The sequence below is a fragment of the Boleophthalmus pectinirostris genome, unplaced genomic scaffold, assembly GCF_026225935.1.
Source record: "Boleophthalmus pectinirostris isolate CB_2022bp ecotype Guang Dong unplaced genomic scaffold, ASM2622593v1 HiC_scaffold_7, whole genome shotgun sequence".
Taxonomy (NCBI): Eukaryota; Metazoa; Chordata; class Actinopteri; order Gobiiformes; family Gobiidae; genus Boleophthalmus; species Boleophthalmus pectinirostris.
The window spans coordinates 38,674,037-38,700,048 of NW_026571473.1; the positions used below are offsets into that span (position 1 = coordinate 38,674,037).

Sequence of the window (26,012 nt, forward strand, 5' to 3'; positions counted from 1 at the left end):
TGTTTTTTCCGTTCAGGTCAGTCGGATCTTGTACAGTTTCTCCACGGCTTTCCGGCGTTCGTCTAAACCCGCGGACTCGGTGGACCAGCCCCACAGCGCCCCCTCTGACAGCGACCTGTACCACTTCACCGTGACTCTGGACATCAAGGAGGACGACGGGAAAGGAAACTACAGGTACTAAAGACCAGTGTGACCAGTGCATGAACGAGTTCAAAAGAACACGTTCATTTTTCAGTGAACTTTGAACTGAACGCAACACTTTTGTAAATCAAGAACTTGAACGTGAATTTGTTCAAATTATGTGTGATGAACGACGTACGTCACTGTTGGGGTTCAGTTAAACGTCGGAATTTGTTTTCACCTGACGAGTGTCGATCTGCTCGAACTTCACCTCGCGAAACCACAGCCGCGTGTCAACGCGAAGGCGACTCCACCGGCAGCTTTAGTGGAACGTACGGCTCTTGTGTCTCTCAATGGGAAAGTCAATCAAACTTGACTGGGCGCGTTTAGCTGCTTGTATTTACCTTCTGTACAGTCTGACCACGGCAAACGCAAGGATTTCAAAAGTACATTTCAAAGCACAAATGAACAGTGTATGTGGATCTGGGCTCTTTCACATGATCCACAACTGCCCAGGGAGACAATGTGCTGATGGTAAACGCACAAATACAACAATAGATACATGCTCTGGATTTTGACGGGGATACGCGCCTAAGCTCGTGTAGAGCGTCAACAAATAGGATGGATCCTATTTTCTGAAATCTACACGCACAGGACGTGCTGCTCCACGCGTATTATTTTACTTGGTACAAATATCAGTAACGCGCGTCACAATGCTTTTTTAACCTGGATTGAAATGGTGGGTTTTTCGTTTTTCTTCATACAAATTTGCTAAAATCACCGCGATATCAGCAGCGGTGAAACACGGGAGGTTCACCTGCGTAAACCGTGATCCTGAGCCAAAGGACCGACGCAGAAGCCCACGCTCCACCGAGATAAACGCAGCTGACGCACGACCACACTCGGGTTCACTCAGGGGCGGTCCTAGATTCCAAGTTCTAGTCCAGGATTAGTCCTGGTTTAGTCCTGGTTTAGTCTTGGTTTAGTCCTGATTTAGTCCTGGTTCAATTCTGGTTTAGACCTGGTTTAGTCCTGTTTTAGACCTGGTTTAGTCCTGGTTTAGACCTGGTTCAGTTCTGGTTTAGACCTGTTTTAGTCCTGTTTTAGACCTGGTTTAGTCCTGGTTTAGACCTGGTTCAGTTCTGGTTTAGACCTGTTTTAGTCCTGGTTTAGACCTGGTTCAGTTCTGGTTTAGACCTGTTTTAGTCCTGGTTTAGACCTGGTTCAGTCCTGGTTTAGTCCTGGTTTAGACCTGGTTCAGCTCTGGTTTAGTCCTGGTTTAGACCTGGTTCAGCTCTGGTTTAGTCCTGGCTCAGTTCTGGTATAGACCTGGTTTAGTCCTGGTTTAGACCTGGTTTAGACCTGGTTTAGTCCTGGTTTAGACCTGGTTCAGTTCTGGTTTAGTCCTGGTTTAGACCTGGTTCAGTTCTGGTTCAGTCCTGGTTTAGTCCTGGTTTGGACCTGGTTCAGTTCTGGTTTAGTCCTGGTTTAGTCCTGGTTTGGACCTGGTTCAGTCCTGGTTTAGTCCTGGTTTAGTCCTGGTTCAGTTCTGGTTTAGTCCTGGTTTAGTCCTGGTTTAGACCTGGTTTAGACCTGGTTTAGTCCTGGTTTAGTCCTGGTTTAGACCTGGTTTAGTTCTGGTTTAGTTCTGGTTTAGTCCATATACGGCACAAAAGTTCAGCATCTTAACAGTTCTTTTGGTGAGATTAAATTAAAAGTGCTGCAACAGTCGTGTCATGTTTTACATTTTAAATACAGTCATATTGTAATGTAACTAATGACTCTGAAATGACAGTAACAAGTCATAAATAAAACATTCACAGTTTTAAAGTCACTTGTCCAACAGTGGATCTTGTAAAGTTGTTGTAAACTAGAAGTCAGTTTGAAAAATAAATGCAGCCTTTCATTTACAGATCTCATCTAAATATAAAATGAACTGAACTTTGAACTAGTTCATGAAAAGTGTGAACTTGCACAACACTGCTAAAGACACACGAGTTCACGGTTCAAATAACGACGTAACTTCAATAATTTACACTGACACTGTTTTATATTTTCATGATTCTGAAATTTCAAACTTGATTTTGATGCTCAGGAACAGATTTGATACTCGATACTGATTCTGATACCATGATGAAAATAAAAAACACATTTTATTTAGACCCCTCAGTGATCCAGGTCTAAACCAGGTCTAAACCAGGTCTAAACCAGGTCTAAACCAGGTCTAAACCAGGTCTAAACTAGGACTAAACCAGGTCTAAACAGGACTAAACCAGGTCTAAAACTAGGACTAAACCAGGTCTAAACTAGGTCTAAACCAGGTCTAAACCAGGTCTAAACTAGGACTAAACCAGGTCTAAACCAGGTCTAAACCAGGTCTAAACCAGGTCTAAACTAGGACTAAACCAGGTCTAAACTAGGACTAAACCAGGTCTAAACTAAACTAAACCAGGTCTAAACCAGGTCGAAACCGGGTCTTAACTAGGTCTAAACCAGGTCTAAACTAGGTCTAAACCAGGTCTAAACCAGGTCTAAACCAGGTCTAAACCAGGTCTAAACTAGGACTAAACCAGGTCTAAACCAGGTCTAAACTAGGACTAAACCAGGTCTAAACTAGAACTAAACCAGGTCGAAACTAGAACTAAACCAGGTCGAAACCGGGTCTTAACCTGGTCGAAACCAGGTCTAAAACCTGATCCAAACCAGGTCTAAACCAGGTCTAAACCAGGTCTAAACCAGGTCTAAAACAGGTCGAAACGGGTCGAAACCGGGTCGAAACCAGGTCAAAGCCAGGTCGAAACCTGAGCTAATCTGGGTCTAAAATGGGTCTAAGATGGGTCTAAACCAGGTCTTAACCAGGTTATAGCCAGATCAAAGCCAGGTCTAAACCAGGTCTAAACCAGGTCTAAACCAGGTCGAAAATGGGTCTAAAACAGGTCTAAAACAGGTCTAAACCGGGTCTAAACTAGGTCGAAAATGGGTCTAAACCAGGTCTAAACCAGGTCTAAACCAGGTCTAAACCAGGTCTAAAACAGGTCTAAACCAGGTCTAAACCAGGTCTAAAACAGGTCTAAACCAGTCTAAACCAGGTCCATGCGTGTATACTTGTCTCTGTGTTCTTATACTTGTTCTGATACACCTCAAGATCGTTCTAAAGACATTCAGGAAAGGTCATTTTTTTTGTCCTTTGAATTGGGCGTTTTTAGTATCGATACTTGTGAAAAATGAGGATCTAGTTTTGATACTAGTTTTAGTATCGATTAGTGTCTGATTTCGATACTTTTGACAACCCTGTGACTGACTTTAACAGACAGACAAATATCTTATGAAATGGTCCTTACTAGATCATCCCTATTACTGATTTAGTCCTGGTTTAGTCTTGGTTTAATTCTGGTTTAGTCCTGGTTTTGATCCACATCTTTGAAACACAAAAATCTTCTTACATGTTCCCTGTTACTTTGTACTTGTGTTGTTCGAGTCCTTGTGTGTTACTTTGGTCTTTCTCTGCTCCTCAGTTCGGTGCCTAAAGATCGTGACAAGTTCTACTTCAAACTGCGTCAGAGCGTCCAGAAGAAAGTGATCGTGTCCGTTCAGCAGACGACCAACAAAGAGCTGGGCGTCGAGAGGTAAACAAACCAGACGAGACTAAGGCCATTTTCACTCACGTTAGTAGACAGACCCAGATTCACCTGCGCAGACAGACCAAGACTCGCCTGCGCAGACAGACCAAGACTCAAGACTCGCCTGCGCAGACAGACCAAGACTCAGACAGACCAAGACTCACCTCGCAGACAGACAAGACTCAAGACTCGCCTGCGCAGACAGACTAAGACTCAAGACTCACCTGCGCAGACAGACCAAAGACTCACCTGCGCAGACAGACCAAGACTCAAGACTCACCTGCGCAGACAGACCAAGACTCGCCTGCGCAGACAGACCAAGACTCACCTGCGCAGACAGACCAAGACTCACCTGCGCAGACAGACCAAGACTCAAGACTCACCTGCGCAGACAGACCAAGACTCACCTGCGCAGACAGACCAAGACTCGCCTGCGCAGACAGACCAAGACTCAAGACTCACCTGCGCAGACAGACCAAGACTCACCTGCGCAGACAGACCAAGACTCAAGACTCACCTGCGCAGACAGACCAAGACTCACCTGCGCAGACAGACCAAGACTCACCTGCGCAGACAGACCAAGACTCAAGACTCACCTGCGCAGACAGACCAAGACTCAAGACTCACCTGCGCAGACAGACCAAGACTCAAGACTCACCTGCGCAGACAGACCAAGACTCACTGCGCAGACAGACCAAGACTCAAGACTCACCTGCGCAGACAGACCAAGACTCACCTGCGCAGACAGACCAAGACTCAAGACTCGCCTGCGCAGACAGACCAAGACTCGCTGCGCAGACAGACCAAGACTCACCTGCGCAGACAGACAAGACCAAGACTCACCTGCGCAGACAGACCAAGACTCAAGACTCACCTGCGCAGACAGACCAAGACTCAAGACTCGCCTGCGCAGACAGACCAAGACTCAAGACTCACCTGCGCGCAGACCAGACCAAGACTCACCTGCGCAGACAGACCAAGACTCAAGACTCACTGCGCAGACAGACCAAGACTGCCTGCGCAGACAGAGACCAAGACTCACCTGCGCAGACAGACCAAGACTCAAGACTCACCTGCGCAGACAGACCAAGACTCACCTGCGCAGACAGACCAAGACTCAAGACTCACCTGCGCAGACAGACCAAGACTCAAGACTCACCTGCGCAGACAGACCAAGACTCGCCTGCGCAGACAGAGCAAGACCAAGACTCACCTGCGCAGACAGACCAAAGACTCAGACTCACCTGCGCAGACAGACCAAGACTCACCTGCGCAGACAGACCAAGACTCAAGACTCACCTGCGCAGACAGACCAAGACTCGCCTGCGCAGACAGACAAGACTCAAGACTCACCTGCGCAGACAGACCAGACTCGCCTGCGCAGACAGACCAAGACTCAAGACTCACCTGCGCAGACAGACCAAGACTCGCCTGCGCAGACAGACCAAGACTCAAGACTCGCCTGCGCAGACAGACCAAGACTCGCCTGCGCAGACAGACCAAGACTCACCTGCGCAGACAGACCCAGACAGACCCAGACTCACCTGCGCAGACAGACCAAGACTCAAAACTCACCTGCACAGACAGACCAAGACTCGCCTGCGCAGACAGACCAATATTCACCTGCGCAGACAGACCAAGACTCAAGACTCAAGACTCGCCTGTGCAGACAGACCAAGACTCAAGACTCGCCTGCGCAGACAGACCCAGACTCACCTGTGCAGACCCAGGCCCTTTTGGACAGTTCTTGTTCTCGACACCTTAGCTGAGCAGAACTTTGTTCATCAGTTCGGCAGCACTGTCCGACGTCTTTGCTCTGATTGGTTATTTATGTGAGGACATGGTTTATCTACTTCCTCACCGGGTGGATGTTTTTGAATCACAGCTAGAGGAAATTATGAAAAAATACAAACATCTGTACGACACGACGCTCAGTGACGATAGAGACGTCAAATGGCAAGAAATTCATGGAGGGAGATCACGGACATTTTAGGCTCGGATGAAATTTCGGTGTAGAAAAGTTAAGCGTAATTTCCGTGAGAAGTTTGCGAAATCCAAAAGTCGGGTCACCAAAAAAAAAAAAGAGTGGTCAGGCTGGAGGACTAAAAGAAATGCGGGGCAGAGGTAGGGGGGGCGGGGCAGAGCGAGGGGGGCGTGGCAGAGCAAGGGGGCGGGGACAGAATGAGGGGGGCGGGGCAAAGCGATTGGGCGGGGCAATTCAGCAGCAGAACATCTTGTGAAGTATAAAACATCAGAGCTTCTACAAACTTTGTTCTTGTTCTTATCGCCTCAAGAACAAGAACAAAGGTCTTATGTTCTGATGAAGTATGAATAGGCCTTAAAAACCAGGACTAAGTTTGATGTTTTGTATAACGTTACCTTTTAGTGAAATGAGTCGTCTACGAATACGAAAATAACCAGGATGTAGTAGAAAATAACCAGTTTTATTTTTAATGGCAGTCCTTAAAGATTGCCTTGCCTGAAGTGTTCGACGTGGCCTAAAATTTATCTGTCTCCATGGAAACAAGACAATGACACCACCGGGCCAAGTTCAGTGAAATGAGTGTAACCCGCCCGGTGCGTGTGTGTGTGCGGCGTTTGCAGTAATGGTCCATAGGTGTTTTTCCTCACGGTCGTCCCCGCGGAGGCCGTGTGCAGTCTCTCATTCGTGAGGCAGCGGGGCGCCTTTAAACTGGGTCACGTTCACTCCTGCGCTCGCTCACCCCCGCCTCCCTCACCTCCCTCACCTCCAGCGCAGCGTCTGTCCTTTTCACATCCACGCCGTCAGCACAAACCCGCCTCTGTTTGGACCAGAATCTGCTGAGAATCCAACCTGCAGTTTGATAAATGCGCCTTTAACCCCGCCGCCTTGTTAAATTTGTGTATCTGAAGGAACATTTATCACGACAGCTTTGGCCGCGGTTGTTCGATTGCCGTGGAAATTCACACGGAGATGTGTTTTTACAACATTTTAGACATATGTGAATTTCATCCTGATTGGACAAATTTTGGGGATGTGAGAAGGTTTATATTCACTCAGCGTGTTTCGGAAATGTGTGTTTCCATTGACTTCCATTATAAACTCTATTATTTGACCCCTGCTCTAAAAATCAAGCTGAAAATAATTTTTGGTGCATGTTTTAATTTTTCTGGAGTAAAATCAATGAATTTTAGTTAAAATGATGTTTTTCCAAAATTGACCAACATTTAGCCCCTCCTCCCTCACTTCTATTGTGGCTCTTTATGAAAAATAGTCACTTCTGAAAAATTTATATATAGAAACAAGGACTTTTTTTTTTCTCTTTTTCACCAAAAATAGATCAGATAAGTTGGTAATGAGTAGCTCTTCAAGTCTGAGTAATTAGAGTGAAAAAAATATTTGAAGGGGGCATTTGAATAAGAGGCCTGTATATGCGTCTATATAGAAATATGTGTATCTGGAGGTATATTTATTACGACGACTTTGGCTGTGGTTGTTCAGTTGCCGTGGAAATTCACACAGAGATGTGTTTTTACAGCATTTTAGACATATGTGAATTTCATCCCAATTGGACCAATTTTGTTGACGTGAGAAGTTTTGTAGTGTGTTTCGGAAATGTGTGTTTCCATTGACTTCCATTATAAACTCATTAATTGACCCCTGCTCTAAAAATCAAGCTGAAAATAATTTTTGGTGCAAGATTGACTTTTTCTGGAGCAAACCAATGAATTTTAGTAAAAATTATATTTATGAAATTGACCAACTTAGCCCCTCCCCCCCTCACTTCTATTGTGACTCTATATGAAAAATAGCCACTTGTGAACATTTGATCCTAGAAACAAGGGCAGATTTTTTTTTTTTTTATTTTTCATCAAAAATGGATCGGATAAGTTGGTAATGAGTAACTCTCCAAGTCTGAATAGTTAGAGTGAAAAACATATTTTAAGGAGGTATTTGAATAAGAGGCCTGTATATGCGTCTATATAGAAATATGTGTATCTGAAAGTACATTTATCATGATAACGTTGGCTGTGGTTGTTCGATTGCTATGAAATTTCACACAGATGAGTATTTTTACAGGGTTTTAGACATATGTGAGTTTCATCCCGATGGGACTTGTTTTGGCAGTGTGAGACGTTTTGTAGACACTGAGCGTGCTTCAGAAATGTGTTTATCCATTGACTTCCATTATAAACTCATTATTTGACCGCCTCCTTTTTAATCCCTAAAAACGCCGTCACCGTCTAAACAAAAGGCACTTCCGATAAATTATTTTTTTAACCATTTTTACCTATGGGCATTCTCGTGTAAACAGCCCTTCAGTCAGTTTGTTTGTACTCGTACGTGTCTGACTTTGTTTGTGTTGAGACACTTGGTTAGTTTAGTTTAGTTCTGTTTTGTGTCCACTTGTTTTGTCACTCGATTCTGTTTGCGGGTTTATGTGGTTTTACTTTGGGACACTTGTGATTCAGTTTTGTTGTGTGTCCCTTAGTTTAGTCACTCGTTTTTGTATAAGCCTACGTCTTTTTTGGCACAAATCTCGTTATATGTAATCCTGTTTGTTATTCTGTTTCTTCGGCTACGTTTATATGGCGACGATCCGAACTGAAGACGCAAAAGTGGCGTCGCGTCTTCACTTTTTATTCCGCGTTTAGACGAGCGTTTTCGTGAGGAAATCTGCGTGTATACGGCGATGCAAAAGTGTGTGGAATTTGATTGTGTATGCATGCCAGGCAGCTCGGTGGTGATGTTTGTGACATAAACATGTACGTGACCTGAGCAGATCTGACCAGAGTTTTGCGTCTTGGGCAGTGTAAACGGAAACACTACGGCGGAGCGTGTTCAACTTTTCCACTCTGGAGGGTGGTTTCAGATTTTTACGTTTTTAAGCCCCGAAAACGCCGTCACCGTCTAAACGAAAGACACTTCCCATAAAATATTTTGTCGTTTTTACCCGCAAGTGTTCTCGTGTAAACAGGCCCACAGTTTGTTTGTACTAAAACGTGTCTGACTTTTGTTTGTGTTGAGACAATTGTTTAGTTTAGTTTAGTTCTGTTTTGTGGTCTTTTATTTTATCACTTGATTGGGTTTATGTGATTTTTATTTTTATTTTTTTGGGACACTCGTTTTTTTTAATAAGCCTACGTGACTTGTTTTTGGCACAAATCTCGTTATATGTTAATCCTGTTATTTTCTTTCTTAGTTTATGTTATTTTATGTACATATTTTAACAAGTTTTATTAATTTACACTTTTGCTTTCCTGTTATTTAAACATGACTTAATTTATACCATTTTCCACTGAGCGGGGTTGTAACATGGAGTTTAAAAACACAGTGGAGCATGAAGAACTCGGCCTAAATCTGCAGAGTTTGAGTGTTAAATGTGTGTGAATTGAAACTCCAGGTCTGAGAAAACGTACAATAAATCAGAAAATACGGGCCTTTAAAATCCCAAGGACAAGTTTTGTGAAGTAAATGTAATCTTACGTAATTCACTGTCAGCCTGCCGTTCCCTCAGCGAGCAGCAGGGGGCGCCTCCGCTCTGACACAAAAAGCCCCCACGGTCGACTCTTAAAAACGACTTCTCCTCTCCTTTTCTTTGCGGAGCTCGGAGAAAACCTCGAAAAGCGTCTGAACTCGGGTGACAAACGGCCCGAAGCTGTCACGAGTTTCAGCTGAATAAACGCTCCCACCGGCCTCATGTGGCTCCGCGCTTTTAAAAAATAATAAAATAAATATCGAAATGACACAGTTCTGGCAGTGTGAATAATGTTCAAAAAGTAATTTCCAGGTTTTCTGCTTAATAAGTGACTCCGAAAGTGACATGAACAGAAGTGTTTTCAAGTGTTAATGAGTCAAACACAAAGCGCAGAAGAAAACCAAAATAACCACGATTTTTTATTTTTTTTTTTTACAGTACAGTTTTATTTTTAACGACGTTTTCTGGTGGAGGGTTTTTGCCGTTACTTTGTCTGAAATGTTCCGACATATGGCGTAAAATCTGTCTCCGTGGAAACGAGAACCACCAGGCCAGGTTACAGGTCAGATCTGTGGAGAGGCGACCCCGCTCACAGTTAAAATACATGTTTGTTGACGTATTTTTGAGCAGGAAAATGTTCGTAATTGAATAAATGCGAGAAAAATACAGTTAATGCCACACTTTGGAACATTACAGACAGATCAGTAACATCTCCACGGGGACAAGCTCTTCATTATGGTGTTTTTTTAATTCCAAATTAATTGTTTGGAATTAAAATACTCCCCTTCCAGTTTCGAGTTTGTTTCATTTGTTTTTCAAAATAAAAACGAAAATAAGAAAACAAAAAAAACTAATAGTTTCTTCATTATTTGTCTCCAAATCCAAAATGAAAAAACAGATAATGATTTGTTTTTTTTAGTTTTCAATTTTGTGTTTAAATGAAAAATGGAAAAACTAAACCAGGACTGAACCAGGACTAAACCAGGACTGAATCAGGACTAAAACAGGACTAAACCAGGACTAAACTCAGGACTGAACCAGGACTAAACCAGGACTAAATCAAGACTGAACCAGGACTGAACCAGGACTAAACCAGGACTGAATCAGGACTGAATCAGGACTGAACCAGGACTAAACAGGACTAAACCAGGACTAAATCAAGACTGAACCAGGACTGAACCAGGACTAAACCAGGACTGAATCAGGACTGAATCAGGACTGAACCAGGACTAAAACAGGACTAAACCAGGACTAAACCAGGACTAAATCAAGACTGAACCAGGACTGAACCAGGACAACCAGGACTGGACTGAAATCAGGACTGGAACAGGACTAAACCAGGAACCAGGACTAAACCAGGACTAAATCAAGGACTGAACCAGGACTGAACCAGGACAAACCAGGACTGAATCCAGGACTGAATCAGGGACCTGGTCAACCAGGACTAAAACAGACTAAAGTCCAGGGACAATCAGACCTGGAAGTCCAGTTTTGAAAAAGTCCTCTAAAGTCCTGGAACCTGGTCCCGTTCAAAAACCACGTAATCCCCCGCGCAGTCCTGGCAAGTCAGTTACACGAGAAATGTAGGGTTTAGTTTGGTTTATTGAAAACAGCCAATAGAAAAGTCCTGGAGAGGTTAGTCCTTGTTTTTCCTAGTCCTGGCTGATGTTTAGTCCTGGCCTCACTACAGTCCACAGTTGGATAGATTTTCATTCCTTTTTTTTTGGTCATTCATAATTACAAGGCTGCTGCAAATCTCTGTAAGTCAGAATAAATTATTTTAAACTTTCATTGACAATTTAAAAAACTTTTCAGAAAAAAATCCTCCATTAACAATTCTCTTAATCTCTCAGCTGTAATTTTGTTTTGAATTTTACTCGCCGCTTCTTGCACTTGTTTTAAATATTTGTTAAATTTAATATGCACAGTTGGAAAATCTCACCCCGCACTGGTCTGAAATGACATTTAAATAAGTAAAAGATAACTGCGTTGTTTTACTTTTTAAAGCAGACCTGTTTTCACAATTTACTCTGACTCTTACCTGAAGTTTTACGTTGGAGTGATTCATGTTTGAGTCATTTTTTATCGCTTATTTTCAGTTTATTTACCCCCCGTTTTCAGCTTCTCCAGTTTTTACTTGGACATCGGCTCGGATTTGTTTCTTTTATTATGTCGTTTTAGATCAATATTGTGATTTAAAATGTCAGAATTACAACAGATTGATCCATGAGTGTCAGAGGTTAGAACTTTAGAGCACACAAAAGCGCAGTACGTTTTCTTTAATCACGTTTGGGCGTTGTCATTTTTCGAGTTTCGCGTAAATGTGTTTTATTTTGTCTTGCAGGTGTTTCGGGATGCTGCTGAGTCCGGGACAGAAAGTCAGCAACAGCGACATGCGTCTGTTAGAAATGGTGAGAAACTTATATATATATATATATATATATATATATATATATATATATATATATATATATATATATATATATATATATATATATATGATGTGATACTTTTATTTTAGTCTGACCATAAATAACGGACTTGGTTAGAAATACAACAGGTGAACTGATTTATGCTGTTAAAAAAATCCCGCTCAGATAATATTACTCAAGATATTTAGGCTTTAGGCGTCAGTTTTTCATCTTTTTGAAAACAGGACCACGAACACTCGGACTGATCACCGGCTCATGAAAATGTCTTGAGTTTTCAGACGATCTATATGTCTATATGATCTATATCAAATTTACATGTCATTGTTTGCAAATGTGAGCATTGTGCCTCCATGGTAACTGCTGAGCATTTCCGCTATACACACATATGCAGAACACCCCCAGCATCATGATGTCATGACTATAAGGCTCACTTAAAATACTAAAATTTTCTCAAAAATCAACAATATGTATTAATTCTGGTTGTGCTTACAAACCTCGAAGCGTTTATATGTGGTACACGGTGCTCAAAAATCTGTCAAAATGTTTTAGTACGACTTTGGTGAACTACAAAGCCACACCGCTCGAGGAATTGTCGGAGAGTTAAGGTGACCGAGCCTCACGGAGTAAGTCATGTCCTTTAGTGCGACGGAAGCTGAACCGCATCAGTGCACAAGGAGCGAGCTGTTTTTTTCAGCATTTATAGTTTATGCAAATGAGCCATGTGGTTTTAAGTTTCATTTCTGTAAAATGTAAACAAATGTGCGGAAAGCTGCATTAAACACATTAGGATTATGAGCGAATTACGCCACGATCTGCCGATGGATCGTGAACGCCCGGGGTAAGGATCAGCCTCAAGTGTCGTCCGTTTGTTTTTCGCTTAATGCTCCTTATAATCCGGTGCGCCTTATAGTCCAAAAAATACGGTATTCGAGTACGTTTGTCCGCAGTGAAATCAAGTGTAAAAGTTCGTCGTTATGATTGTGTTCTTTTTTAAAAAACAGGAGTCGATGGGGAAGAGCTCCGATGGAAAAGCCTACGTGATCACAGGGAAGTGGAACCCCAACATGGCCGCCTTCCAGCCCCTGAACGAAGACACGCCCAAAGGTAAGAATTAGGAGTGTGACGGTGCATGTATTTGTGTCGGTATGGAATGTTTGGTTGGGTGTAGGGTCGCGCTCGAGTGAGTTCGTGCAGTTTGTGTGTGTTTTCATTCCTCCACTACATGTGCAGCGACACGGAGGCTCGGCTCTTTAATATTCACGAGGGAATTTGTCCGTGATCGGGGCGACAGTGTTTCCCGCGGCGCTTTATAGTTAGAGCGGACGCCTTCACAACAAATGCCCCCCAACTTGACCGCATCCCTCCGAACCACGTGAATCCTCGCAAAACTACGATCGTTGCACCACGGTCTTCACGTTCACCTTTCGCCGGCACAAAAACTCCGCCCCCTCCTCCCAGCAGATCTACATTTACCGCAGACACGGAGGAGCTGTTTTTTTCTAGACAAAAATCTAAACTTGAGTAAAATTTCATGCTGGAACTGTTTGTGCTGCACTTAAGTTTTTGAAAAGTTTTGTTTACCGTTTACAAGGAATTTATTTTTTATAATATTTCAAACATTTGTTGCTTATTTAAGAATATTTTATTGAACTTATTTATTTATTTATTTATGTATTTATTTGGGTCATAGGTATATTTTGACATTAATTCACAGACATTCATATTTAACATACACAGACCGAAAAGTTGTCAGCTGAAGCTTGAGTTTATTCTGCCTTTACCCTTTATTCCTTTGTCAGAGCTTCATCTTAACCCCAGTTCATCTTCATAAATACAGCGAGAGGAAACAAACAAATCAGAAACATATGGAGTAAGAAAGCTGTCAAAAATATTCGTGCGCGTAAAATAGAAATCCGTGCGTATTTGGCTGTAGTTGCGCATAAAATAAATATTTGTAAACTCTCAAATGAGTCCAGTCGTACATAAAATATATTGTGTGTATTTTATCCATCAGAATACGAATTGAAAAATTACGACGTCATGAATTACAATCACGAAATGAAAATTTACGATTACGCTTTCATCAGTACGAATACGAATTCACAGACGGAACTTTACTGTCAAAAATACGTCATCACTTCACAGACATTATTCCATCGAGCAGAAGAAACATCGATCAAGATCAAGACTGTGCAGCTCAAGTTTGTAGCAGAGGGTAAAAACAGAGTGGCTGTAGCCGTGAATGTTTTAATCTAAACATACAGAGAACCTGATATTTGTTAATTAGCCCTGGGATAACGTTACGTCGGATGTTGGCCAACTGGCTCCACTATGTTTTCTAACATATAGGTGCAATTTCCCGTTCAAAGGAGGTGTTTCTACACAATATTATACAGCAGCGTTCGGTTCCCGAATTCAAGACATTTTTACAATAGATTTTAATTAACCCACTTGTTGGTCGCTGTTGTAGCTTCTTGTGCTTTTACTCTGTTTTTACTCTGCTACAAACTTGAGCTGCACAGTCTTGATCTTGATCGATGTTTCTTCTGCTCGATGATAATGTCTGTGAAGTGATGATGTATTTTTGACAGTAAAGTTCCGTCTGTGAATTCGTATTCGTACTGATGAAAGCGTAATCGTAAATTTTCATTTCGTGATTGTAATTCATGACGTCGTAATTTTTCAATTCGTATTCTGATGGATAAAATACACACAATATATTTTATGTACGACTGGACTCATTTGAGAGTTTACAAATATTTATTTTATGCGCAACTACAGCCAAATATGCACGGATTTCCCAAATACGCACGGATTTGTATTTTACGCGCACAAATATTTTTGACAGCTTTCTTACTCCATAGAAACAGAACAACAAAGTTCTACAGCACAAACTAAGTCTCATAATTCATGTGTCTGTCCAGAGTTAAACATTTAAACTTCTTTATAAAGTGAAAGAGACTGGAGCACAGTTTTAGGTTTTCTGTACAGTTGTTCCACAGCTCCAGCCCTTTAACAGATTTACACAATTTCATAATGTTTGTTCTGATTTTCTTTTTGACAAACACGGCCGCACCTCTGAGCTCGTATCGGCTCTTTCAGATTTTGAACATGTTCTGTAAAGATTATGACAGGAGATTTTTGTTTACTTTGAACATGATTTTCAGATTATAAAGGTCGACTAAATCATACAATTTTTGAAGGTTTATAAATAACACATTGGTTGATTCATTATAACTTATTAATGTTACCAAGCTGCACTTTGCATTTATTTTATTTTCCAGTTTGTATAATCTTAAAACTAATTGTTGGTTTAATAAACACACAAATGGTTTTGCATTTTGTTCCCAAACTGAACCGAAAAGAAACTGAACCGTGACCTCAAAACCAACGTACTGTATGTACCAAACTGTGATTTCTAATAAGAACAAATTTAAATCTGAGATATTCAGTTTTATTCACAGTCATGTTCTTAAAAGGAATAAACATTTACATGATCGAGACACAAATTAATTCAGGTTTAAAATCAGAATAAACCACCCACCTACTTCGAAATGATGTTTAATTACGAATTATCACTTTGTGTTTTCGTGGTCTGTTAAAAGTGGAATAAATTTTTAGATTTATTCATGTAAACGTGGCAGATGTGATGAGGAAACAGCATTAGAACTAAGGCTGTGCAATTAATTAAATTTTGATCACGATTTCAATTCAATCTCCAAATTTATATCATCGAGTTGAAATTATTAAATCTTAAAGTTTATTTTGAAACAATTTTTATATAAATAAGTATATTTATTTAAATTTTTTTAAAATATGGATATAAAATGTAGTTTGTTACGGAATCCATGAAATTACTTACTTGAGTATTGTAATCTGAATACTTTGGATTACTTGATATTGTCATGCTTTTTAGTTTAGTCCTGGTTTAGTCCTAGTTTAGTTTTTCTGGTTTAGTCCTAGTTTAGTTCTAGTTTAGTTCTGGTTTTAGTCCTGGTTTAGTTCTAGTTTAGTTCTAGTTTAGTCCTAATTTAGTCCTAGTTTAGTTCTGGTTTTAGTCCTGGTTTAGTCCTAGTTTAGTTCTGGTTTAGGTCCTGGTTTAGTTTTGGTTTTAGTCCTAGTTTATTTTTGGTTTTAGTCCTGGTTTAGTTCTAGTTTAGTCCTAATTTAGTCCTAGTTTAGTTTTGGTTTTAGTCCTAGTTTAGTCCTAGTTTAGTTCTCGTTTAGTCCTGGTTTAGTTCTGGTTTAGTCCTAGTTTAGTCCTGGTTTAGTTCTGGTTTAGTTCTGGTTTAGTCCTAATTTAGTTCTGGTTTAGTCCTGGTTTAGCCCAAAATGTGAAAACTGAAAATTACCTCTGTGTAATCCATTTATTTCAACAAAGTAACTGTAATCCACTCACTACTCACTGAAACAGTAACTGTAACTGAATACAGTTACTCATAATTTGTACTCTGATTACTCTGGTACATGTAATCTGTTTATGGGCACTTTAAAGTTTGAAACACCTTCAGGACGTGGCTTTTCTTTTCCGAATCGCAAACTAGATTTTATTTTGAACTCGGAACAGAACCGACTCTGGTTTAATTCACTTACAGAAACGAGGCAATTTGAACGTGTAAAAAAAGCGTTTTGCACTTGGATTTTCTCCTCCCGCCGGCGTGACAAACGAGCCGAGGGAACCGCCGCCGCCCAAGGTCGCGCCGGGGGGTTTGCGCGCCGCCGGCTCGCCGCCCGGACGTGATAATTGGATTCATCCATTTTCCCGCCCCCCCGTCTCTCCGCGCGCCGTGACCCCCGACCCCGGCCTGTCAGCGCGCGGCGTATTTTCACACTCCGAGCCTGGAAACGGTAATGCGGCGGGGCGGCGGGGTCTCGGAGCCGCTCGCGTCGCCGTCGCACATTATTGAGTTTGTGCTGAAAACAGTGTAATAACCTCCACCCCGTCTGTTATTATTAAACACTCTTACTTCGCCGCGGCCTGACCCCTCGAGGCCCCAACAACAGCTTTTGTTTTAATGCAGAAATAAAGTCGCTCGTTTCACTCTCGCTCTTAAAACTCCACATTTCCACGCTCTTTAAGAACGCCGCCGAAACTAATGCTCCTCTTTTTATCGACTTATGCTTTAAAATCATCCAAATTATTCAATGCAACGAGTTTATAAGCACTTTTGCATGCTAACCACGCCCCTCCTGATTATTCCAGATGTTTTGTTTAAAGGTGCATTGTGTAACATTTCTGGTGGATGTCACCTCTTTGCCTGGAATGTTGCACAGTAGGCGTTTTCAGACCGACAGAGAACCATGCCGCTTCCAGTTCCCGCGACGAATCTTGAACCGACTCAAGTGTTCACGCCGGAAATCAGACGTTCAGGAACCGGAAAGTTGGTTCCCAATGGGAACAAAGTAAAACTTGTTTTTTCTAAGCGAACCGTGACGACACAGAAGACGTCAGCACGTTCATCCGGGTCACACACAGTAAAATAAACAAACAAAGAGCAACTGAAACTATCACATATGAAATTAAAAGTTTTAAGTCCATGTTCGCCTGATAACCTTACATCTTTGTATTTGGCATCGCTGTTGCCTTCTCCACAGCAGATCCATGTTGTAGCAGAGCTCGGTGCACATAAATAATGACTTGTACAAGTACAAACGTTCACTGGTGTTGATGATGTGAGCCATGATTGTTATTTTTCTCTCTGTGACGTCTGTTTTCATATGGACTTGTTTTGATTTGGTGGTAAATCCACACTCTGAATAAAAATTAATTCTGCTTTAAAAAGACCATCTAAACACTTCTTTCCTAATGAAAATGATTATTCGGAATTAAACTTAAACCTGGATCGCGTAAACCAGGGGTGTCCAAACTTTTTTCATCAAGGACCACATATCTAAACACAGACAAAGCAGAAGGACGATCAAGAGCCGTAGACTGGTGCTCAGTACAGTGAATAGTTGAAATATGTGCATGATTAACACGTTACAATGAACCATCAGTCTTTATTCCTGCTAAGATCCTTAAAACCACACACTTCAAAAAACTTGCAGTAAAAAAATATTTTTTTAATTGATGTAAGGTAATTTGGGCCAAATCACCTGGAAGTCTGAGGGCCAAGAAGAATGTGTCTGAGGGCCGCATTTGGCCCCCGGGCCATAGTTTGGACATGCCTGGCGTAAACGTTTAGTCTGATTCATCATTCGAATTCACTTGGTGGAAACCGTGTGACCTCACAGCATTAGGATTCCTTCGCTCGACAGTAGGCGGGTACTTTTTTATTTAACCAATCGCTGCTGTTTGGTTGTGACATTTGTAAAGCTCCAAATCCCGTAGGAAGAACAACAATAACGTCTTTCCCCTTGATAAAACTCACCAAACATTCTCTTTGTTCCGGTTTTACATTCGGGAATCTAATGTTTGTCTTCATCTACATCCATCTCGACCGCTTTGTTTACTGTTGTGCTGTTCCACTAAAGTTTGAGGTCCTGGCTTCACAGATCTTCGCTGATTGGCTGGTGCACAGTCAACAACTTCCAGGATTCTTGCAAACCGTCTCGTGTATTTTGATTCCTGACCTAGTCGCTGGAGAGAAATGAAGTTGAGAGGCACTAGGTGGCACCAGCCTGACTAGTAAACATTTATTCTTCTTAAAAATAATGTCGATGGTTCAGTTCATGCTCGTTGTGTCGTCCTTCGATCCGGCTCCACCAGTCCTGGCTTCGGACTTTCATCCACGTCTCTTTGTATTTGTGAGCGGGATGTGGGAGTGGACTGAGGTAGTTTGTCTTCTTCCTCCTTCTCCGACACTTTTCTCTTCTCTTCCTCAGATGACAGACGTAAAACAACAAAAGTAACAAAAAGAAAATGTAAAAAAACAAGACATGTTTAGTATTTCTCCCTGTGTTTCAGATAAACAGGTGTATTTGTCGTTGTGTTTCAGTCGTTGTGTTTCAGATAAACAGGTGTATTTGTCGTTGTGTTTCAGATAAACAGGTGTATTTGTCGTTGTGTTTCAGATAAACAGGTGTATTTGTCGTTGTGTTTCAGATAAACAGGTGTATTTGTCGTTGTGTTTCAGATAAACAGGTGTATTTGTCGTTGTGTTTCAGATAAACAGGTGTATTTGTGTGTTCAGATAAACAGTTTGTGTATTTGTCGTTGTGTTTCAGATAAACAGGTGTATTTGTCGTTGTGTTTCAGATAAACAGGTGTATTTGTCGTTGTGTTTGTGTAGTTGTGTTTCAGATAAACAGGTGTATTTGTCGTTGTGTTTCAGATAAACAGGTGTATTTGTCGTTGTGTTTCAGATAAACAGGTGTATTTGTCGTTGTGTTTCAGATAAACAGGTGTACCTGACTGTAGCTGTGGACCTGGTGGTGACGGAGGTGGTGGAGCCCGTTCGGTTCCTGCTGGAGACTCTGGTCCGAGTTTATCCCACAAACGAGAGGTTCTGGTACTTCAGCCGAAAGAGCTTCAGCGAGGACTTCTACCTCAGACTCAGACAGGTGAGGACCTCAAACTGAGACAGGTGAGGACCTCAAACTGAGACAGGTGAGGACCTCAAACTGAGACAGGTGAGACAGGTGAGGACCTCAGACTCAGACGAGTCAGGACCTCAGACCGAGACGAGTCAGGACCTCAGACTTGGGGTGCTTTCACATCGGCAGCAGTTGGTCTGCGAACGTTCCACTGGACCCAGAAGCTCTTAGACTACGTTCAGACTGCAGGGTTTAACGCTCAATTCCGATTTTTTTGTGAAATACGATGTTTTTTCGAGGTCGTTCACATTTCCAGTTAAATGTGACTTGTATGTGACTCCAGTGTGAACGTTAAACGGCCTGAAAGTGTCCCACATGTGCACTGGAGACACGATGACGTCACTGGAGACACGACGACGTCAACCGCAGCGAGCGTCTCTGTGTTTACAGAAGTTGTCCAAACATGGACGCAGCATCGAGCACCTGGAGATTTTAAAGTTCCTCTCGTACCGGAGCCAGAACATGAACAACTGACTTGTTTTAAGGAGGAGATTGAGAAGGAGAAGGACGAGGTTTTTGGTCGTGGTGTTTTGTGGTTCAGTCCGTTGAAAGGAACGTGTGGATGTGGAGACGGAGCCAAGAGTGGTGAGTGGAGATGTGCTTCACTTCAGTCACACAGAGTTCATTAACAATTTTTGCCTACTTCAGTGCAGAATAGTGACGTTTGTGTCTTGTTGATGACGTGTAGGTGGATGAATGCACTTTGGCCGTTCACACTGAAGTCACATGTCAAAAGATCAGATATGTATCAGTTTCAGGAGCACATATCCAAGTGTCCTGGGTCACATTTGAAAAAATCGGATCTGTGTGGTTCAGACTGTCATTAAAAGATCAGATACAGGAACATAGAGGCCAAAAAAAAAAATTGAGTCACTTCAGGCTGCAGTCTGAACGCAGCCTTAGTTGGGTTGGTTTTCGTTGGTGTGAAAGCTTCAGTCACACTTGGATCTGCACTAAATCAAGCGAACCGAGACCTCAGGAAGGAGGTGGACCCTCTGGTGAGAACAGCAACTTGAGTCCAAACCATAGACAGTAGGTCCAAACCATCTTCTCCAAATGCATCATGGGAGGGCGGGCTCAGAGTCACAGATACACCAACCCCCAGTCCTCAGTTTACCCCTCGGTTAAGTGGTGGTGTGACGGGGGCCAGGGTCGGGTCTGGACACCTGCCCCGCGGTCTGTAGATTTGTGAGTCTGATCTGTCCGGGTCAGGGAGGCTCTCAGGCAGGATTTGAAAAACTGTGTCTGCCCAAGGCCGGTCTCCGCTCGGGGGGGACGGGGATTGGCCCAGGTCGTCTGTGCCCCGCGGAGAGGCTCTGTGGGGAGGCCACTGAGGGAGACGGTGCGAGACGGTTTATGTCACTGCCTGGAAGGTTCCACAGTGTGACATTAAACACCCCTACCTCACATTTAATCATGTGTAAGAGGCCGCGCACTGTCAAGGTGAGAAACCAGGACAAAAACTAGACTAAACCAGGTCAAAACCAGGTCGAAACTGGGTCTAAACCGGGGTCTAAACTGGGTCTAAACTGGGTCTAAACTGGGTCTAAACCGGGTCTAAACTGGGTCTAAACTGGGTCTAAACTGGGTCTAAACTGGGTCTAAACCGGGTACTACAGCAGGACTAAACCAGGGCTAAACAGGATAAAAACCAGATAAAAAACGGGAATAAAGTGGGTCTAAAGTGTGTACTACATCCAGAAAAAAATCAGGTTTAGACCAGGACTAAAACTAGACTAAACCAGGTCGAAACCTAGACTAAAGCAGGTCTAAACCAGGACTAAACCAGGTCTAAACCAGGACTAAACCAGGACTAAACCAGGTCTAAACCAGGTTTAAACCAGGTCTAAACCAGGTCTAAAGCAGGTCTAAACCAGGTCTAAACCAGGTTTAAACCAGGTCTAAACCAGGTCTAAACCAGGTTTAAACCAGGTCTAAACCAGGTCTAAAGCAGGTCTAAATCGGGTCTAAAGCAGGTACTACAGCAGGACTAAACCAGGACTAAAACTAGACTAAACCAGGTCTAAACCAGGTCAAAAGCGAGTACAACAACAGGTCTAAACCAGGTCTAAACCAGGTCTAAACCAGGTCTAAACCAGGTCTGAACCAGGTCTAAACTAGGTCTAAACTAGGTCTAAAGCAAGTACTACAACAGGACTAAACCAGGTCTAAACCAGGTCTAAACCAGGACTAAACCAGAACTAAACCAGGTCTAAACCAGGTCTAAACCAGGACTAAACCAGGACTAAACCAGGACTAAACCAGGACTAAACCAGGACTAAACCAGGACTAAACCAGGTCTACCTTGTAAAACCTCGGCTGTCACGAGTATAAACCGTTTCTAAAAAAAAAAAAACCCTCTGCGTTTCCATCCACATTTTTAAACCTTCGTCCTTTGGTCCTCGTCTCCTCCAGACGCTCGCGGCTTTGGGAGAGAGAGACAGAGAGAGAGAGAGAGTCAGATCCGCGGGGAGGAGAGCCAGTGGAGTGTGCCGTGTGCAAAAGGAAGCTCCGACTGTAACGCGTTAATGAGAGACCGGCTCCTCGTTATTGGCCCGTGCTTAATTACCCCAGACTCCGAACGCCGCGCGCTTCACCGACTCCTGTGTTATCTGCGGAAGAGCGAGACGGACGGGAGCTGCCGGGAACCTAATTAAAAGATAATATTGTAATGCGGTTTTCACGGAAGATGGGATCGCAGGTAGAAAGAAAGATTTTATTTTATTTTATTTTTTATTCACTTTCCTAAGAGCGGAGTCGGGACAAAAACAATGTTACCGACGCATTTCAATCCGTGTATCATTCGTTCATTCGTTTCTCAATATAAAACCAAAAATAAGAAAACGAAAAAAACAACAGTTTTCTTCACTATTTGTCTCCAAAACCAAAATGAAAAAACGGATAACGATTCGTTTTTTCAGTTTTTCGATTTTGTGTTTAAATGAAGAATGGAAAAAACGGATAAACGATTCGTTTTTTCAGTTTTCGATTTTGTGTTTAAATGAAGAATGGAAAAAACGGATAACGGCCGTTTCCCGTTTACGTGACTTCTGTGACTGCGATGCCGGACTTTTGCACCGGGTACGGACTGAACCGGGACTGATCCAGGTCCGAGACCAGACCGAGACCAGAGCGGGACTGAGACCGGGACCAGACCGGGACCAGAGCGGGACCAGACCGGGACCAGGGCGGACTCCGAGCTTTGACTCCGGGCCTCCACGGGGTCCAAGCCTCCGGTCTGGTCCCGGTCTGGTTCTGGTCTTGTCTCGGTCTCGGTCTCAGGCCCGCTCTGGTCCCGGTCTGGTCCCGGTCTCAGTCCCGCTCTGGTCTCGGACCTGGATCAGTCCCGGTTCAGTCCGTACCCGGTGCAAAAGTCCGGCATCGCAGTCACGGAAGTCACGTAAACGGGAAACGGCCGTTATCCGTTTTTTCCATTCTTCATTTAAACACAAAATCGAAAACTGAAAAAACGAATCGTTATCCGTTTTTTCATTTTGGTTTTGGAGACAAATAACGAAGAAAACTGTTGTTTTTTCGTTTTCTTATTTTTGGTTTTATATTGAAAAACGAATGAACGAATGATACACGGATTCATTTCCCACACGTTAAAGCCGCACCGCGTAACTTTTTTGGTTGCGGGACCGTCGCTTTCTTGTTTCTGCAGCGCGGATACGTCGTTGCTCTGCCCGGAATGTTCCGCAGTGTGGCTTTAAACAGCTCTACTTTACGTTTATTCAATCACAAGTGGTTGTGCAGCTCAAAAACGCCTAGAAAAAAATGTGAATTGTGACTGTGAGCGGGGTCGCCTCTGCGCAGATCTGACCTGTAACTGGGTCTTGGTTTAGAAAAGTATTTGACGGATGCTCCACCAGAAAAATGTATTACACAATGCAGCCGAGTCCAAGCTCCTTCAAGACCGAGACAAGACCAAGTCCAAGCACCTTCAAGACCGAGACAAGACCGAGTCCAAGCACCTTTCCAAGCACCTTCAAGACCGAGACAAGACCGAGTCCAAGCTCCTTCAAGACCGAGACAAGACCAAGTCCAAGCGCCTTCAAGACCGAGACAAGACCGAGACAAGACCGAGACAAGACCGAGACAAGACCGAGTCCAAGCGCCTTCAAGACCGAGACAAGACCGAGTCCAAGCATCTTCAAGACCGAGACAAGACCGAGTCCAAGCGCCTTCAAGACCGAGACAAGACCGAGTCCAAGCACCTTCAAGACCGAGACAAGACCGAGTCCAAGCTCCTTCAAGACCAAGACAAGATCGAAACCAAGTGCCTTCAAGACCGAGACAAGACCGAGTCCAGGCGTCTTCAAGACCGAGACAAGACTAAGTCCATGCGCCTTCAAGACTGTCTAGTATAGTCCCGGTTCAGTCCTGGAAATCAGTCCTGGAATCAGTCCTGGAATCAGTCCTGGTTCAATCCTGGTTCAGTCCTAGAATTAGTCCTGGGTTAGTCCTGGTCCTGGTTCAGTCCTGGGTTCAGTTCTGGTTCAGTCCTGGTTCAGTCCTGGGTTCAGTCCTGGGTTAGTCCTGGTTAGTCCTGGTTCAGTCCTGGTTCAGTCCTGGGTTAGTCTAGTCCTGGTTCAGTCCTGGTTTCCTGGTTCAGTCCCGGTTCAGTCCTGGTTCAGTCCTGGTTCAGTCCTGGGTTAGTCCTGGTTCAGTCCTGGTTAGTCCTGGTTCAGTCCTAGTCCTGGTTCAGTCCTGGTTAGTCCTGGTTAGTCCTGGGTTAGTCCTCAGTCCTGGTTCAGTCCTGGTTCAGTCCTGGTTTCAGTCCTGGTTCAGTCCTGGTTCAGTCCTGGTTCAGTCCTGGGTTAGTCCTGGTTCAGTCCTGGTTCAGTCACCTGGTTCAGTCCTGGTTCAGTCCTGGTTCAGTCCTGTCCTGGGTTAGTCCTGGGTTAGTCCTGGGTTAGTCCTGGGTTAGTCCTGGTTCAGTCCTGGGTTAGTCCTGGTTCAGTCTGGTCAGTCCTGGTTCAGTCCTGGTTCAGTCCTGGGTCCTGTTAGTCCTGGGTTAGTCCTGGTTCAGTCCTGGGTTCAGTCCTGGTTCAGTCCTGGTTCAGTCCTGGTTCATCCTGGTTCAGTCCTGGGTTTCAGTCCTGGTTCAGTCCTGGGTTAGTCCTGGGTTAGTCCTGGTTAGTCCCTGGTTCAGTCCTGGTTCAAGTCCTGGTTCAGTCCTGGGTTTAGTCAGTCCTGGTTCAGTCCTGGTTTCAGTCCTGGTTCAGTCCTGGTTCAGTCCTGGTTCAGTCCTGGTTTCAGTCCTGGGTTTAGTCCTGGTTCAGTTAGTCCTGGGTTTCAGTCCTGGTTCAGTCCTGGTTTCAGTCCTGGTTCAGTCCTGGTTCAGTCCTGGTTCAGTCCTGGTTAGTCCTGGTTAGTCCTGTCCTGGTTCAGTCCTGGTTCAGTCCTGGTTCAGTCCTGGTTCAGTCCTGGGTTAGTCCTGGTTCAGTCCTGGGTTAGTCCTGGGTTTCAGTCCTGGTTTAGTCCTGGTTCAGTCCTGGTTCAGTCCTGGGTTAGTCCTGGTTCAGTCCTGGGTTCAGTCCTGGGTTCAGTCCTGGTTCAGTCCTGGTCCTGGTTCAGTCCTGGTTCAGTCCTGGTTCAGTCCAGTCCTGGTTCAGTCCTGGGTTCAGTCCTGTCCTGGTTAGTCCTGGTTCAGTCCTGGTTCAGTCCTGGGTTAGTCCTGGGTTTCAGTCCTGGTTCAGTCCTGGTTCAGTCCTGGGTCAGTCCTGGTTCAGTCCTGGGTTAGTCCTGGTTCAGTCCTGGTTCAGTCCTGGTCCTGGTTCAGTTCAGTCCTGGTTCAGTCCTGGGTTTCCAGTCCTGGTTCAGTCCTGGGTTCAGTCCTGGTTAGTCCTGGTTAGTCCTGGTTAGTCCTGGTTAGTCCTGGGTTAGTCCTGGTTCAGTCCTGTTTCAGTCCTGGTTCAGTCCTCAGGGTTCAGTCCTGGTTCAGTCCTGGTTCAGTCCTGGTTAGTCCTGGTTCAGTCCTGGTTCAGTCCTGGTTTCCAGTCCTGGGTTAGTCCTGGTTCAGTCCTAGTCCTGGTTCAGTCCTGGTTCAGTCCTGGTTTAGTCCTGGTTCAGTCCTGGTTTAGTCCTGGGTTAGTCCTGGTTAGTCCTGGTTCAGTTCAGTCCTGTCCTGGTTAGTCCTGGTTCAGTCCTGGTTCAGTCCTGGTTCAGGTTCCAGTCCAGTCCTGGTTCAGTCCTGGTTCAGTCCTGGTTTAGTCCTGGTTCAGTCCCGGTTAGTCCTGGTTCAGTCCTGGTGGTTCAGTCCCTGGTTCAGTCCTGGTTCAGTCCTGGTTCAGTCCGGTTCAGTCCTGGTTTAGTCCTGAGTCCTGTTCAGTCCTGGTTCAGTCCTGGTTCAGTCCTGGTTCAGTCCTGGTTCAGGTTCCTGGTTTCCAGTCCCTTGTTCAGTCCAGGGTTAGTCCTGGTTCAGTCTGGTTCAGTCTGGTTCAGTCCTGGTTCAGTCCTGGGTTAGTCCTGGTTCAGTCCTGGTTTAGACCTGGTTTAAACCTGGTTCAGTTCCCGGTTGGTTCAGTCCTGGTTCAGTTCCTGGTCCTGGTTCAGTCCTGGTTCAGTCCTGGTTCAGTCCTGGTTCAGTCCTGGTTTCAGTCCTGGTTGGGTTAGTCCTGGTTCAGTCCTGGTTTAGACCTGGTTTAAACCTGGTTCAGTCCGTTCAGTCCCGGTTTCAGTCCCGGTTCAGTCCCGGTTCAGTCCTGGTTCAGTCCCGGTTCAGTCCCGGTTCATCAGTTCAGTCCTGGTTCAGTCCTGGTTCAGTCCCAGTCCTGGTTCAGTCCTGGTTAGTTCAGTCCTGGGTTGGTTAGTTTCCTGGTTCAGTCCGGTTCAGTCCTGGT

General features: G+C 43.9%; 1 protein-coding gene across 1 annotated transcript in view; it reads left to right on the forward strand.

The window, feature by feature from the left end:
- The window catches only part of LOC110170338 (rab GTPase-activating protein 1-like), a 98,654-nt gene that overhangs the window by 48,444 nt on the left and 24,198 nt on the right, over positions 1-26,012 (forward strand). The window contains exons 6-10 of the mRNA XM_055165261.1: positions 17-174; positions 3,636-3,746; positions 11,544-11,610; positions 12,633-12,735; positions 18,968-19,134. Of these exons, the coding sequence (XP_055021236.1) occupies positions 17-174; positions 3,636-3,746; positions 11,544-11,610; positions 12,633-12,735; positions 18,968-19,134 (606 nt within the window). The remainder of the gene's footprint in view (positions 1-16; positions 175-3,635; positions 3,747-11,543; positions 11,611-12,632; positions 12,736-18,967; positions 19,135-26,012) is intronic.